The 16,986-nt window shown below is 45.0% G+C and overlaps 1 protein-coding gene across 4 annotated transcripts in view; it reads left to right on the forward strand.

The window, feature by feature from the left end:
* The window catches only part of SACM1L (SAC1 like phosphatidylinositide phosphatase), a 411,244-nt gene that overhangs the window by 94,551 nt on the left and 299,707 nt on the right, over positions 1 to 16,986 (forward strand). For 2 of the 4 annotated variants that reach the window (XR_015309871.1, XM_086964916.1), the window contains exons 4-6: positions 153 to 317; positions 3,326 to 3,385; positions 9,338 to 9,371. Coding sequence is in view for 2 of the 4 variants with exons in the window: in XM_086964916.1 (XP_086821042.1) it covers positions 153 to 317; positions 3,326 to 3,385; positions 9,338 to 9,371 (259 nt within the window). In the remaining 2 variants the exon portion in view is untranslated. The remainder of the gene's footprint in view (positions 1 to 152; positions 318 to 3,325; positions 3,386 to 9,337; positions 9,372 to 16,986) is intronic. The other 2 variants (XR_015309872.1, XM_086964917.1) reach the window with 1 other exon arrangement.

Raw genomic sequence — 16,986 nt, forward strand, 5'->3', positions numbered from 1 at the left:
AATAAAACTTTCTCTACTACATATCTTTAGTTGTTAAAGTAATACAAAGGTGATGCTCTGTGGAGTTAACTGGTTAAATTACTTGCGTAGTTCAGTAAAATGTTATAAATGCTTTGATTATTGCTTCCTAAATGTAGTAAATTTTCTAACAGTCTGATCATGAACAGTTGCAGGACAACAAACTCTTCCTAACGATGATCAACCATGTCTTGAGTGTGGATGGGTTTTATTTCTCAACAACGTATGATCTGACACACACATTGCAACGGTTATCCAACACCAGCCCAGAGTTCCAGGAGATGAGCCTTCTAGAAAGGGTAAGGTACTTCAGAAATGAGAATATGTGGTGGTTGCGACTGGTCTGTCTTCTTTAATAATGTAATGTTTTTTTTTATTTAAGCATGCCATTCTAGTTCAGATTTTAAAAAAGTTTGTATACGGTACCACATATTTTGTAATGCCAAACCCCCTTTAACAGTCAGGAGTGTTGTTCAAGTAATGAATGAATGAATGTGAATTTATAGAGCGCGAATTGCTGCCCTGAGGCGTCCAAGCGCTAGATATAAAGATGGGTTGATAAAACATAGCCTTTAGCTTATTACCAATTAAAATTAACTTTTGACATACAGATTTGAAAATGATGGTGACCACCTGGCTGCAACCTACCCCTTCACACAAACTTGTTTGACATTAAAAGCCTCCCATAAAAGGTTTCTGTCAGTTGAAGGGTGTTCGGAATTTCAATGTCACACGTGTTGTATGTAATTCCAGTTACTGGTTAAATTGAGTAGTTTTCCCTATTGTGACTGTCCATCATGGTAACATCAGAGGTTTGAAGTATACCAGTGTTACAACAAATTACCATCTAAAGTTGTTCAACTTCTGGATACAAACCTGTCCATTTGTTCCAGAAAATCATTGCCATTTTAACCTCATCCTTCCTCTCTCGGACTTAACGCATGGTGTTAAAACACTGTTTCAGTTTTTCATGGCATAGTTTTTGAACAAGGTATGCCATTCCATTTGGCTTAGTATAAATAATTATAGATGAAACCGGTTTCTTTGCAAAACTTTAATAGGCTATTTGTACAGAATATGGAATGAAACTCAGTTGCTATTAAAACAGAAAAGTAAAAATAAAGTAGAAGTAGATTTGAAACATTGTAATAATTATTCTCTAACCACTTAGCGCACTGTAGTGATGATAGTCGATAGTACAGTAATGTGAATGCCACAATATAGTCAGTTCGTTTGGGGATTACTGCTGTCATATTGTATTTAGAACTGTGATGGTAGCAATGAGAGTGAAGTTCTCAATGTTTTAAAAGTGTGGTTTCCATATTGGCGAGATAACTTTGCAATGTTGGAAATAAAATTTTAATATCAAATCAGTCAAATGTAATTCATGTTCATTCCTGAATCATTCAAGCAGTCATTATTTTAAGGAAATAACTAAACGCACAGCATGGTTTAATACAGTCTATTGGGATTTGTGCTGTTAATTTAGAAATGTTGTGATTTCCAATTAAAAGCCTTATTTTCCAAAAACTGAAGAGAACAACTTTCAGCTTACCAAAAACAGAAATGGTGGATGTTTTGTCCCAAAGTTAATGTTGCATAATAAATGTATGAATCTTTTTTTAAACAATGTTGCTGAAGCTTAACTGCATCCTCCAATAGAATATCTTAGTGATGATAGCAACAATCCTATTCTCTTTTATTTTAGCAGCTTTCATCAGAATGTTTAAGGTGTTCCAACAATGTATTGACCCGTGCATGCTCTCTGCAACCAGATGAAGTATCGTGTTTCAGTTTCTTTTTCTTTTGCACTAAAATTACTACCGAATGCTATGCCTGAGGACCCAGCAGAATATTATGCCCACAAGTTGACAAGTGATTTTTCTTTGTCGCTTCCTCTTTGTTTTAACTTTGCAAGGTTTCTGCTATTCAGAATTCATTGTTGAGGGAGTTAACATCAAATTAAGAGCATTCATCGGAAAATGTTCAAGGTAGTTTGACTTATTTATCTATTAGACTTAGGTTAGAATTCGTACAGCAACGCTTGCAAATATATATCCTTGTCTCTACTCAGTCGCTTTACACACAGAGTTTTACTTAAGGGTTAGTCGCCCTGAAATGCAAAGCTACTCACGTGGAAATACCCTGTTTTGACAGTGCTGTCTTAGTAGGAACTTAGTGGCGGCAATGAACTGTTTTTATCAATGAGAGTTCTTCGTGTCCACACTGAGTTTTAAGTATCATTAGTGTCTAAAAACGGTGATACCCCATTATTTTAGGAAACTGCACCAGAAGAGAATGAACAGATTAATTTGAAAATTGAACACATTTTAGGAAGCAAGAATGGATGGAACCTAAAATTGTTTCTCTAAAAAAACAAAAATAAATGCTCCTTGCCTGACTAAAACAGAAGATGAATTTCCATTTTCTGTTTGCAGTGGTGATATCAATTATAGACACAACTTGCTGTGTCTGATAGCAAACATTCACAGTTGTTCTTGGCTTCAAAGAGAGAATGGGATTTCAAAATGCTACAGTAAGTTCTAAGCAGGGGATCCTGTTTTCATACTGAGTGTAAATTAATTCTACAGCACCCAAAAACAACTTTGACTCTTGTAATTAAGCAGCACATAGGTGATTTTCTGTAGATAGTTAACTGATAAATGGCTTATTATGGAACTGTACAGTTGAACTACTTTAGTGTGGTAGTGAAGGTGAAAGACAGGCTCACGTTTGGGCACAGATCCTCTTCCTTTTATGTAGATTCAATAGTGTTTCCCTGAACAGATAACATGTACGGAGTTTGTTTGTTTCCTGAGAGAAAGAACGCATGAAAGGGAGCCCTTGAGACTTGAAGAGGAAGCATTATCTTTCGCTAGTAATTCCCCAAAATTGTTCAGATCTGAAGTGACCATTGCAGCTGAAAAATGCCTTCTGAAATCCCTTTATCAACGTCCTACACTTTGGTATTTTGAAGATGCCTGCTTAAATAGTCTACAACTAATTGGTTTAATTCAGAAATTGCCTGTTTTTTGTGGGTGATAGCTCAGTCCTTTAGATGTTGTATCCATTTAAGGAGGGGGCAAGAGCATGTCACTTTGACTAAAACATCCTTTATTGGTGCACCTTTGTTCCAAGGCATGAACTGACTGGGTAGTCATGCTGATGAATAATCAAGCAAGTAAATAATCTGAAGGTGGCACTCATGGAAGAATAAATATTTGACATAACACCGAAAAATTTGTGTATTTTTTACCATTTGTTTGTATCAACACTGTAGCTGTGTCATATATCCTTTTTGTTTCAGGCAGACCAACGATTTGTTTGGAATGGGCATCTTTTAAGAGAGTTTGCTGCTCAACCAGAGGTAATATGAAATTATTAACTTAATTACTTGTTATGTGGTCTCCTACATGTTGAAGTGTTAATGGAGAAATCCATACTGAGTACGTGGAACAGTTGTTGAGAAGTTGTACATTTTTGCAAAGCCTAATTATTAATGGAGTGTGATAGACAACAAGTTAATCAATGTTTAGGCGTTATTCTGATCTATGTGTAAATAAGCCAACAAAGATGAAAACATACATGTTGTTTCTGGAGTCTCCTAATGACTGAATTGGGAACATCTTAATTGCATTACCTTGTCTCCTTAAAGATCCCGATTATAAACAAAGTAATTGCATTTCTATGACTCACAATAGGAAGCTGGTAGGTTGAATCTTAAAGTACAAAGCAAATAAAGAGTTGTCATTTTGGTCTTGAAGATTTATTTCATTGAAAAGATCACAAAGATGATTTTGCATAACAGATGTGGAATATGTAGAAATAAGGGCCACGCTGATTGGCTTGCATCTAACTATTTAATGAACACAACGTTTACGATTTAAAGATACACTTAGGACTATTCTTAGCCAAAAGAAGGCTACAGTCAAATTAGTCTTCATGCTGCAGGGCAGTCAGACCAATTATCTCTAGGCCCCTGTAAACTGTGAAGACATTTATGATTTGTGCTATGTTTTATGTGTTTTAAATAGTAGAATTTTGGATATTGCACAATATCCGTTATTGAAATATTACACGGTACTTGAGAGTTGCTGTCTATTGAAATTTTACCATCAGGAAATTCACAGCAAGTTCAGTGAGTGAAAACTATGGCAGTATTAACATATTAAAATCCAGTTGAGGATAATATATTACCTTAATAAGAAAGTTTTTACGTTTTTTGCAACTATCCTACAACAGTTCATCCACTCGCCATACAGTACTTTAGATCAGCATGCCCATGGGCAGTAGCCACCAGCATAGCTTTTCTAAAATGAAATGCGGATATGACAAATGCTAAAATCACCCATTGACCACGGGCAGCTTGGTTTTTAAGAAAATTGCACCTACAATGCACCCAGGTTCTTTATGGCACCAACATCTTAAACAGTATGTTTGCAATAAAAAAAGAATCCAGGGAATATTTGGCTTGTGGCTTTTGATGCTGCACCCTTTGTAAACTGGGCATATTTTGTCCACATTATGTTACACTATTTGGCCAAACTGATAATGCTCGTCTCCCACTGCATCATCTCTCTCACCCTTCAAAAAAAGAAATTCAGTTCATGTAAGACCATTTAATACCTTTGGCTTACCTCTTGGCTTCATGTTTTTGTCTTATTTGCCTTGCAGTTTTCTGCCTGTAGCATGGCCAGGCTGACTATTAATGAATATCCCACAACTGAGAAGGAACATTTGCTTGCTTGGTATCCTAGTTGTCCATCTTCAATATCTGCTTTACATTTGTTAATAGAAAAAATACCTCAGGAGATTAGTGTATGGCTACTAAATAAGATCCTTGCTGGAGATAAGCTGTCAAAATGAACTGGCTTAATCAGACACTACACTACACGGCATTGCATAGCATTCTGGGTCTCTTGAACAGCCTGCTGCTGAAGAGTGACAGTCAGCATCCTTTCAGGAGCTGCTGCCATTTCTTGCATTTTGTTTTTAGGTCTCGACCTACAGCATTGCTTTAGCAATGCCTGTTTGTGTCGAGATTATAGTGAGGCTTTCAAAAGTCTACCCAAACTGCTGCGGATTGGGTACAGTTCATGTGAGCCAGGCGCGTGCACAAAACACCACAAGCCTCAGCATCAGACTTCAGAGATCCGCTCCCCCGCCCCGCATCAGACTGCAAAGGAATGCGCTCCCCTGCCACAGCAATGCTGAGAGCTTCATCACACTCTCCTAACGAGTCTTCCTTCTCCCACTCCCGTGACCCTACTTGCACCCTCTCTGATCCATCTTCATTCTTTTCTTCTTTTCCCTGTTTCCACCACACACTCCACTCCTTTGTATCTCCTTTCTGGATTCTTTCCTACTTAACTTTTCATCCTTTCTACTTTAATCCCATTTCCACCTTCTCACAACCCCTTCGAGCACTGTTATCTTAACATTTGTGTTTCTCTCTCTTATAATGTCTGCACTGCCACCATTTACTTAGGACCCTCACACCTCCTCACCCTCACACACCCTCACCTTCAGACCCCCTCACCCTCACACACCCCGAACCCACACACCCCCACCCTCACACACACCCACCCCCACCCTCACACACACCCACCCCCACCCTCACACACACCCACCCCCACCCTCACACACCCTCACCACCCCTCACCCCCCTCACCCTCACATCCCCCCTCACCCCCTCACGCTCACACCCCCTCACGCTCACACCCCCTCACGCTCACACCCCCTCACGCTCACACCCCCTCACCCTCACACCCCCTCACCCTCACACCCCCTCACCCCCTCTCACCCACCTTCACCCACACACACCCTCACCCACCGTCACACACCCTTTCACCTCCATCCATCTCACATCCCCTCACCCTCACACCCCCTCAATCTCACATCCCCTCACCCTCACACCCCCTCAATCTCACATCCCCTCACCCTCACACCCCCTCAATCTCACATCCCCTCACCCTCACACCCCCTCAATCTCACATCCCCTCACCCTCACACACCCTCAATCTCACACACCCTCACCCTCACATCCCCTCACCCTCACAAACCCTCAATCTCACACACCCTCACCCTCACATCCCCTCACCCTCACAAACCCTCAACCACTCACCCTCACACACCTCACACCTCACCCCCTCACCCTGGCACCCCCTCACCCTGGCACCCCCTCATACTGGCACCCCCTCACCCTGGCACCCCCTCACCCCTCCCTCACACACCCTCTCACCCTCACACACCCTCACCCACACCCACCCCGACCCTCACCCTCACACCCCCTCACACTCACACCCCCTCACACTCACACCCCCTCACACCCACACCCCCTCACACCCCCTCACCCTCACACCCCCTCACCCCCTCACACTCACACCCCCTCACCCCCTCACACTCACACCCCCTCACCCCCCTCACACTCACACCCCCTCACCCTCACACCCCCTCACCCTCACACACCTCACCCCCTTACCCTCGCACCCCCTTACCCTCGCCCCCCCTTACCCTTGCACCCCCTTACCCTTGCACCCCCTCACCCTTGCACCCCCTCACCCTTGCACCCCCTCACCCTTGCACCCCCTCACCCTTGCACCCCCTCACCCTTGCACCCCCTCACCCTTGCACCCCCTCACCCTTGCACCCCCTCACCCTTGCACCCCCTCACCCTTGCACCCCCTCACCCTCGCACCCCCTCACCCCTCCCTCACACACCCTCCCTCACACACCCTCACCCACACCCACCCAACCCTCATCCTCACACCCCCACCCTCTCACACCCCCACCCTCTCACACCCCTCACACTCACACCCCCCTCACACTCACACCCCCCCTCACACTCACACCCCCCCTCACACTCACACCCCCTCACACATCACACCCCCTCACCCCCTCAGACACCCACTCACCCTCACACCCCCTCACTCACACCCCCTCACCCCCTCACACTCACCCCCCCACACTCACACCCCCACACTCACACCCCCTCACCCTCACACCCTCTCACCCTCACACCCTCTCACCCTCACACCCTCTCACCCTCACACCCTCTCACCCTCACACCCCCTCACCCTCACACCCTCTCACCCTCACACCCTCTCACCCTCACACCCTCTCACCCTCACACCCTCTCACCCTCACACCCCCTCACCCTCACACCCCCTCACCCTCACACCCCCTCACCCTCACACCCCCTCACCCTCACACCCCTCACCCTCACACCCCTCAAACTCACACCCCTCACCCTCACCCCCCCTCACCCTCACACCCCCACACCCCCTCACCTCCTCACCCCACACCCCCTCACCTTTCACCCCCTCACCTTTCACCCCCTCCCTTCCCTCACTCACCTTCTCTCACTCACCTTCCCTCACTCACCCTCTCACTCACCCTCTCACTCACCCTCTCACTCACCCTCTCACTCACCCTCTCACTCACCCTCTCAACAAAACATTGCATAACAAAACAGCAAAACACAACATAACAGAACAAAGCATAACATAGCAAAACACAACACAACATAGCATAGCATAACAAAACATAGCATAGCATGACAAAGCATAGCATAACATAGCATAGCAAAACATAGCATAGCATGACAAAACATAGGATAGCATAGCATGACAAAACATAGCATAGCATAGCATGACAAAACATAGCCTGACAAAGCATAGCATAACATAGCATAGCAAAACATAGCATGACAAAACATAGCATAGCAAAACATAGCATGACAAAACATAGCATGACAAAACATAGCATGACAAAACATAGCATAGCAAAACCTAGCATAACAAAACATAGCATAGCATAGCAAAACACAACACAACAAAACATAGCATAGCATAACAAAACATAGCATAGCATGACAAAACATAGCATGACAAAACATAGCAAAACATAGCATAGCATAGCATAGCAAAACACAACAAAACATAGCATAGCATAACAAAACATAGCATAGCATAACAAAACATAGCATAGCATGACAAAACATAGCATAGCATGACAAAACATAGCATGACAAAACATAGCATAACATAGCAGAGCAAAACATAGCATAGCATGACAAAACATAGCATGACAAAACATAGCATAGCAAAACATAGCATAACAAAACATAGCATAGCAAAACATAGCATAGCAAAACATAGCCTCGCATAACAAAACAAAGCATACCATAACAAAGCATAGCATAGCAAAACATAGCATAACAAAACACAACAACACATATCATAACTAAACATAGCAAAACACAACAAAACTTAGCATAGCTTAACAAAACGCAACAAAACGTAGCATAGCAAAACAAAACATAGCATAGCATAACAAAACACAGCATAGCATAACAAAACACAGCATAGCATAACAAATCAAGACATTGGATAGCAAAACATAGCATAGCAAAACAAAACATAGGATAGCAAAACATAGCATAGCATACAGCATCACTCAGCACCACCACAGCACACTCAGGGCCACCACAACATCACTATGCGCTACCACAGCATCACTGAACGCAACAGCGTCACTCGTTCGCCATCACAACATCACTCCGCGCCACCACAGCATCAATCTGTGCAACCATTTAACAACAACTGGTTCAAATATGTTCTCTCAATGTTTCAAGATTTATTACAAATGTAAAAAAAGATGGTAATATTTCACTTTTGTTCTTGGATTTTCGTCACAAAATACACTGTACATAATCTTCACAAAAGTTATTACAAAAGTTTAAGCTATTGCCATTATAAATTACAATAACTTTTATTTAAGTATTAATTATTTAAAAAAATTAAAAGCCATTGTTATTTGTAATATCAATACATGCAAGTCACGTAAATACAACACATTGCATTACAAATGCTATAGGTGTCACATTTGCGAAAGTTATAACTATTAGCATTGTAAATGACAAAGCTATCAATTTCGCTATTTTCAAAAACAAAACATTAATAAAAAAATTGTCATTTACTATACCATTAGCTCAGACTTTCCTAATGCAAGACCTATTGCATTGCAAATGCTTGTTTTAAAGGAGACTTTGGCAGCTTAGTTGCTTATTTGTGTTTAAAGCTTTTGCTCTTAATTGATTTTAATATATTAAAGTCAGATATTGTTCTATTTTGGTCTGCATTGTTTGAAATATATTTTGTGGAGAGAGATTTCTGTTTGAAAACATGCCAAACCGTTGGGAGTGTTATTTTGGTTCATGATTTTAACGAATGTGCCCTTGATGAGCACCAAGATTACAAGCAAGTAACTTTTCTTTCTTTATCACACAAACGAATGATGTCCTTCTCTTCTTTTACAGATCCATAGGTTTGCCATTCCTGTGATACATGGATGTATCCTTTTCACATTTGTTTACAGTTAAATGCTGTCTGTTTAAAATGGCCTTTTTAGTGGTCTGGTTTTTCAAATGGTATGTTCTAAAATATTTGACATTATGGAAAACATTTTGAAAAAGTAACCGTTTATTTCTGTGGCTGGTGATAATCCAAAAACGTCCATACTTTTTACTCCTGGCTAATACGTCCTTGTTAAATCGTTGCTTAATTGAATCCAAGACTGATTATTCCCTCTGAACCTGCATCAGCATTAATTTTGTTTCTGCCTCTCCAACTAAGCCACCTTGCTTGATAGTTTCATCTGGCATACATTACTCTCATGAAAGGGTCCCCATACTGCAACAGAAGCATGTCTCAACTGCATAAAAAATATAAATGTCATTTGGGCATTGAATATTTATAATTAATTAAAATTGGATTCCAGTCCTTACTTAAATAAACAGATGATACATATAAGAAATTAGGTTATTATTTGAAAGGTGTGAGAGCCGCCTCAAATAATCAACACAATCTTTGGAAGGTTGAACAACAAATATCACTATGGAAACCTGTGCTCCTCATGTAGCTTGACACAAAAGCAGTCAGACTTAATTTAGTAGTAAAGTGAAAACAAAACAGAAGAAAAATCCTTAAGCAATTGATATAATTGAGTGAATTTTGATAGATCAAAGGGCACTAAAACAACAAAAATCCAATAAGTAGAACCGGAAATGTGCATTTTTTAAGTAAAAATAGCAGCAAGAAGCACAAAGGTCCAATCATGCTTATCTGGTCACGCTGGACAGATTTAAAGTCAATAGTTCAGACCGAATATGGATTGTATACAGCGTCTGGGTCCTTACCGGCGGAAATTTACCTTCTAAATTAGTCCAAAAAACTCAATCTTGGTTGACTGATAACCACCTCAAACTAAAATCCCTCCTAACCGAATTCCTACTAATCGCCCCCCCTAACCACATAGACATCACTCAAGAATGGCTGAAACAATTTTCAGCGCTTAACTGCCAACCTCTTTTAATCGACTAAGCAAAATCACTGGGAGTAACTCTGGTCAGCAACCTTAACATGCAAAAACATATCAGTGCTGCAGTAAAAGGAGCAAACTTTCAGATGCACACCCTGAGAAAACTAAAACCTTTCCTCCCAGCAATTGAATTCAAACTGGCAGTCCAAGCACTTGTACTTCCTAGACTAGACTATGGTAGTGGAACACTTACTGGACTCCCTAGATCGTCAACTGCTCCGCTTAGAGCATCACTTAACTCAGCGGCCAGACTCATCACGGGTTCCAAAAGACATTGCCACATCTCCCCAGACTTCAAAACGCTCAATTGGCTACCCTTCGAAGCAAGGATCCAACAAAAAAATCGCCTGCATGACACACAAAGCTCTACACCACAACACCCCGAGTTACCTGGCCCCGAAATTCGAGCTCTCGTGTGGGAACAGATCCTCTAGGAGCGCCAACAACCTCCTTCTGAAGCCTCAAAGATTTGCAAAGAAGAAAACATATAATTACGCTTTCTCTGGAATTGCTCCAAGGATTTGGAATGCACTACCCCCACAAACAAGACGCAACCCATCATTTGCATCCTTCAAAAAAAAAGTAAAATCCCTACTCATGACGAAATTCACGTGAACATTATCTCTGATTCCTGGAACATTCCAGCTGTAACATATGTCTATCTCGAATTTCTATATTTCTTTTGTACTATGCTTTGTTTGTCTAACTACCCCACTTGTGAAGCGCTCTGTTACCTGTAAGGGTCTTGTTCGCGCTATACAAAACCTTTAAAATAAATAAATAAAACACGAGGAGCCTCAGTCAGAGCTTTGCATTGGCAGTGTAGTCATTGATGTGAAGTGCTGAACGCTGGTCAGAGCTTCAAATTGGCGGTAAATGTGGGGCGATTTATTGTTGACGCGAAAAGTACAGTGCGGGTGAAGTCCGGAGTCAGTAGTCGGGAAGGTCTCCCTGACAGACTGATACAGGTCCCTCACTGGCCCCAGTGAAGTCTGTTCGCATTTGCAAGTAGACTGGGGACCAGGGCCTGATTGGCCGTAGCGGGACCGGGCAATCCCCTGGTGCGCCGCGCAGGTGGGGGCCGGTGTTGGGACCCTGGGGGCCGTTTTTTTTACAGGGACGTTTTTGCAGCATAGCTGCAAAATCGGCCCTGCAACAAAATCGGCCGAAAACCAGCCCTGGCAAAGAGCTCGGCGGCACCCCCAAGCCCTGATGGGGGAGGGAAGACGAGCACTTTGCCAGGGCCGGTTTAGGTTCCCAGTCCGGCCCTGCTGGGGACAGTCCTTTTTCGACGCAAAGAACCTAGAGCATTTGGATTTTCACCTGTAGTCCACTTCTTGCACTTTGCAGGCTGGAGGAGTACACTCTGACGCCAAACAATTATCCAGGAGCTGGCAGACCCCGCTTAGGGGCAAGGGCGGGGGGAGGGAGGTCGGGACTCACTCCATCAGAGGCCAGCAGCGGGGTCCAGACAGGTCAAGTTGGTGGTGGTCAGCTCAGCAGTTGGAAGGAGGACCTCTGAAATCTTGTTGTGTCCCTGTAGCTGAAACAGGAGGTCAGCCAAATGACCCACGCAGGCCCTTCTGGGTCCCTGGGTTCAAGGCAAGCAGGTCCAGGCTTCCTTCAGGCTGAAGGGCAGTTCTTTCTCTGAATTTTCTCGGGTCCAGGATTGTTTTGATGATAGATTCTGAGGGAGGCACTTTTATACCCAGTGCCTGCCTGTGTGTGGGGGTCATCCTGTTTGGCTAATCATAAGTGATTCTTGCCTCTTTCCTGTACTTTCCTCCAAATTGTCGAAAGAGAGAAAGGCACAGGTCAGGGGAGTCAGTCTTCCCCCTACCTCGACGACTGGTTGTTGAAGGCGGGCTCGCCCCAAACAGTCGTCAGCCACCTTCAGACTACAGCCGATCTCCTGCATCTGCTGAGGTTCTCCATCTACGTGCCAAAGTCGCACCTGAGTCCCTCTCAGACACTCCCCTTCATCGGAGCGGTTCTGGATTCGACGCTGTTGCAGCGAGTCCAGGATATTCAGGCTATGCTTCCGATCTTTTGGCCTCTATCCCGGGTTTCAGTCAGGTTGACCCTCCGGCTTCTGGACCTGATTGCCTCCTGCTTCCTGCTGGTGACACATGCCAGATGGCATATGCGGGCTTTGTAATGGGACCTGAAGATCCAGTGGGTGCAGCATCAGGGCAACCTGTCCGATCATGTCCAGATCTCGGAGGCCACTGCTCAACAATTGCAGTGGTGGCTCACAAATCGAGATTGGGTCGGTGGCAGATCCCTCTCCCTTCCCCAACCGGAACACTCAGTGGTGACGGATGCGTCCCTCCTGGAATGGGGAGGCCACCTGGGAGAGGCGGAGATCAGAGGCCTCAGGTCTCCGGCGGAGGCCCGGCTCCATATCAACCTTTTGGAGCTGCAGGCGATCCGACTAACACTCTAGGCGTTCCTTCCCTCTGTCTGGGAAAGTGTGGTGCAGGTGTTCACGGACAACACCACGGCCATGTGGTATAGCAACAAACAGGGCGTGGTGGGGTCCCTGGCCCTATGTCAGGAGGCTCTGGACATGGCTGGAGCATCAAGGCATTACCTTGATAGTTCAACACCTGGCAAGTTCTCTGAACGCCAGGGCGGACAAACTCAGCCACCGGTGCTTGATGGATCATGAATGGCATCTGAACTCAGACCTGGCGCAAGGCCTCTTTCTGTAGTAGGGAGAACCTTGGTTAGATCTATTCGCCACCGGAGAGAACGTGCAATGTTATCAGTTATGCGCGTTGGAATTTCCAAGGCGGCACTTGCTCGGCTACGCTTTTCATTGCGAGTGGAGTTGCGGTCTGTTGTACGCCTTTCCGCCTATACCACATCTGCCCAGAGTGCTGAAGAATATCCGGCACGACCGGACCCAAGTCCTCCTTGTGGCTCCGGATTGGGCACGAAGATACTGGTATCCAGAGTTACTCCGCATCGCGGTCGATCCCCTGATCCGTCTGCCTCTTTGGGAGGATCTTCTGTCGCAGCAGCAGGGGATGGTCCTTCACCCAAAACTGTACAGCCTCCACCTCCATGCGTGGAGACTGAGCGGCGACAGTTGACAGCTTTCGACCTTCCTCCCGAAGTCTGTGATGTTATTTTGGCAGCCAGGCGTCCCTCCTCTAAAACGGTATACGCCTGCAGGTGGAACAAATTTGTGGCATGGTGCACAGCAAAAGCTGTGGATCCCCTTTCTGCCTCTCTTTCTGAGGTCCTTCTATTTCTTCTATCTTTGGCCCAGCAGGACTCTGCTCTGGGCACTATCAAAGGTTATCTTTCGGCCATCTCCGCCTTTCTACGGCTTCCAGATCAGCCTTCTCTTTTTGAATCCCCGGTTGTTAACCGTTTCCTCCAGGGCATTACGCATAAGTTTCTACCCGTGCCTTTCATAATGCCTCAGTGGGACTTGAATCTTGTCTTGACCTTTCTGTTGTGCGCTCCCTTTGAGCCCCTTCATAACTGTCCCTTACGTCTTCTCACTCTCAAGACTGCTTTCTTTGTAGCTATCACCTCTGCCAGAAGGGTGAGTGAGCTCCAGACTCTCTCTTCTAACCCTTCTTTCCTCTTTTCATCCGAACAAGGTGGTTCTGAGGACCCGTCCTTCTTTCTTGCCAAAAGTTATCACGCTCTTCCACATCGGGCAGACCATCACTTTGCCCACCTTTTTCCGCCTCCCCATCCCTCTTGGGAGGAGGAGAGGCTCCACTGTCTGGAACCGAAACGGGTGCTCGCTTTCTATCTGCAGCGTACACGTCCGTTCTGGGTGGATGACCAGCTCTTTGTTGGATACGCGGGCGCCAAGAAAGGGTGGGTCTTGCACAAGCGGACCATCTCCCGCTGGGTTGTTCTGTGCATCAAAGCATGTTACTCCTTGGCTAAGAAGGAGCCTCCTCTGGGGCTTCGTGCCCATTCCACCAGGGCAACGGCAGCCACTACTGCCTTGGGACATTGTGTTCCCTTGCAGGACATTTGTCACAGTTACTGGGCCTTGCTGCACACGTTTACCAAGCACTACTGCCTTACAATTCTCTTTATGTAATGGTGTACGTAATTTCTGTTTGGGATAATGGATAGGAAACGTAAGATTTGCTCTCTGAATATATGTGGACTTAACAACCCTAAGAAGAGGCAGGTTTTGGCTAAAATTGCGCAGCTGCTAAGTATTGATTTACTTTGCTTACAGGAAACACATATTCCCTGGGCTGATAGGGGACAATTGAAAAATTTAGGGTTGGAAGTAGTAGTGTGCTCTAAGCAAGCTGGGGTTAAGAGAGGGGTGGCTGTACTCTTGAAACGAGGGCTTTGTGTTTGTACAAAATCTGCAGCAGATAAATGGGGACGGTGGGCAATTGCTGAAATTATGATTAATCAAAGTAGATTTACACTTTGCAACGTTTATGGTTCCAACTTGGATGATGATGAACTTCTGAATTATTTGAACATGGAACTTGCTCATTGGACACAACCAGTGGTTATGTGCGCTGACTTTAATATACATTTGGAAGCTCAGTTGGATATAAGAGGGGAAAATGTATATACAGGTAGAAAAAAGCAGGTATTTAAATCATTGAGGGGTTTGGTTTTAGAGCATGGGCTTCATGACGTTTAGAATAGACTATGAAATGAAATGAAATTGGGTTTATAAAGCGCATGGCTGCCCTCGAGCGTCCCAGCGCTGTTAAAATAATAAACAATAATGATAATTGCAGAGAACTCAGGAGGGGAAAGATCTAAGATGTGTTAGGGAAAAGGAAGGTTTTAAGTGCCTTTCTAAATTTCGGATAGGAGGCTTCCATCCGGAGCTCCCTAGGAAGTGCATTCCATTTCTTTGCCGCATTCAGCGAGAACCGGCGACCTCCTGAACGTGCTTTCCTCACTCTAGGAATGGTGGCCAGGTTTTCTCCCTCGGACCGCAGGGATCGGGCTGGTTTGTAGGGGCAGATCATGTCTCTCAAGGCCGGAGGGCCTTTACCTTGCAGTGTCTTGTGTGCAATGCAGAGTGATTTAAAGGAGACTCGCTCCTGAATTGGGAGCCAGTGGAGAGCTCTTAACAGAGGTTTAGCTGAGGCCCGCCTTGATGCCCCCATGAGCAGCCGGGCTGCGGCGTTCTGTACTCGCTGAAGAGTATTAATGGAGGCCTGAGGTGCAGCCAAAAAGAGGGCGTTACCATAATCCAATCTAGATAGGATTAGACCCTGGATAAGTAACTTTCTTGATTGGATAGGCAGAAGAGGGAGTACCTTCCGTACTGCTCGGAGAAGGCCAAAGCAACCTCCGGCAACTTTCTCTGCATGGGTCTTAAACGTTAATTGAGGTTCAAACCAAACCCCAAGACTTTTGATTTTTTCCTTAGATGGAGGGAGTTCACCCATGCAGGGGGGCCAGAGCTCAGCGGGCAAAGATGTCGCTTGACTACCCAGAAGCATGATCTCTGTCTTAGCTCCATTTAATTTGAGCTTAGAATCAGTCATCCACACGGAGACTGCAGTTAGACATTTGAAGAGATCATCTGGGCATCCCCCTTGGCATGCCAGCGAGACGACAAGTTGTGTGTCGTCTGCGTAGCTGATGGATTTGATCCCAAAGGGGGCAATTATCTCCTCTAACGGGGCCATGTAAACATTAAACAGTGTGGGGCTCAGGGAGGAGCCCTGAGGAACCCCACACTGAAGACGAGTGGATTTGGACATGGAACCATTTTCCCATATCCTGAAAGATCGTTTTTCCAGAAATGATTCCAGCCATTTGAGGGCAGATCCTGTGATGCCCAGGTTGGCGAGACGTTTGATCAAGGTTATATGGTCCACAGTGTCGAATGCAGCGCTTAGATCCAGGAGGATCAGAGCCGCTGATCCCCCTGAGTCTAAGATGCATCTGGCCTCCTCTGTCACCGCTACGAGGGCCGTGTCGGTGCCCTGGCCTGGGCGAAAGCCTGTTTGAGAGCTGCTCAATAGACTATTAGTCTCTAGATAGCCAGAGAGCTGCCTATTCGCCAGTTTTTCAGCCACTTTGCCCAATCCCGGGAGCAGGGAGATGGGGCGAAAGTTGGCCAAATCCGAGGTGTCTAAACCCGGTTTCTTTAAGAGCGCTTTGATTTTGGCCTGTTTCCAACTCGGGGGAACAATGCCTGTGGAAAATGAGATGTTTAGAAGTTCTGTGGCAATAGGGGCTATAGTACTCAGAATCTGTTTGAGGATGTGCATCGGGGCAGGGTCGGAAGGGGAACCACTTTTTATGTTCGAGAGAGTGGTGCAGAAGTCTTCCCTGGTTATAGCGCTAAACGCTTTAAATTGCGGACTAGTAGACGCGATGGAGACGGCTTCGATGGAAGGTGTTGCGGAAGATTGAGGGAGGCTGTCAAGAATTTTCTGTATCTTTCCATCGAAGAAGTCTGCTAGTAGGTCGCACCTGGCTTCGGGCTCATTATGCGTGGTGCTTGGGACTGGAATTTTAAGAAGCTGGTTAACGATTTTGTACGTTTCCCTGGAGGAGTTGGCTGACAGTCTGATTTTCTCCTCAAAGAATTCTGCCTTTGATTTCTGTCGTGCGGCT

The sequence above is a fragment of the Lissotriton vulgaris genome, chromosome 4_1 (genome assembly GCF_964263255.1).
Source record: "Lissotriton vulgaris chromosome 4_1, aLisVul1.2, whole genome shotgun sequence".
Lineage (NCBI taxonomy): Eukaryota > Metazoa > Chordata > Amphibia > Caudata > Salamandridae > Lissotriton > Lissotriton vulgaris.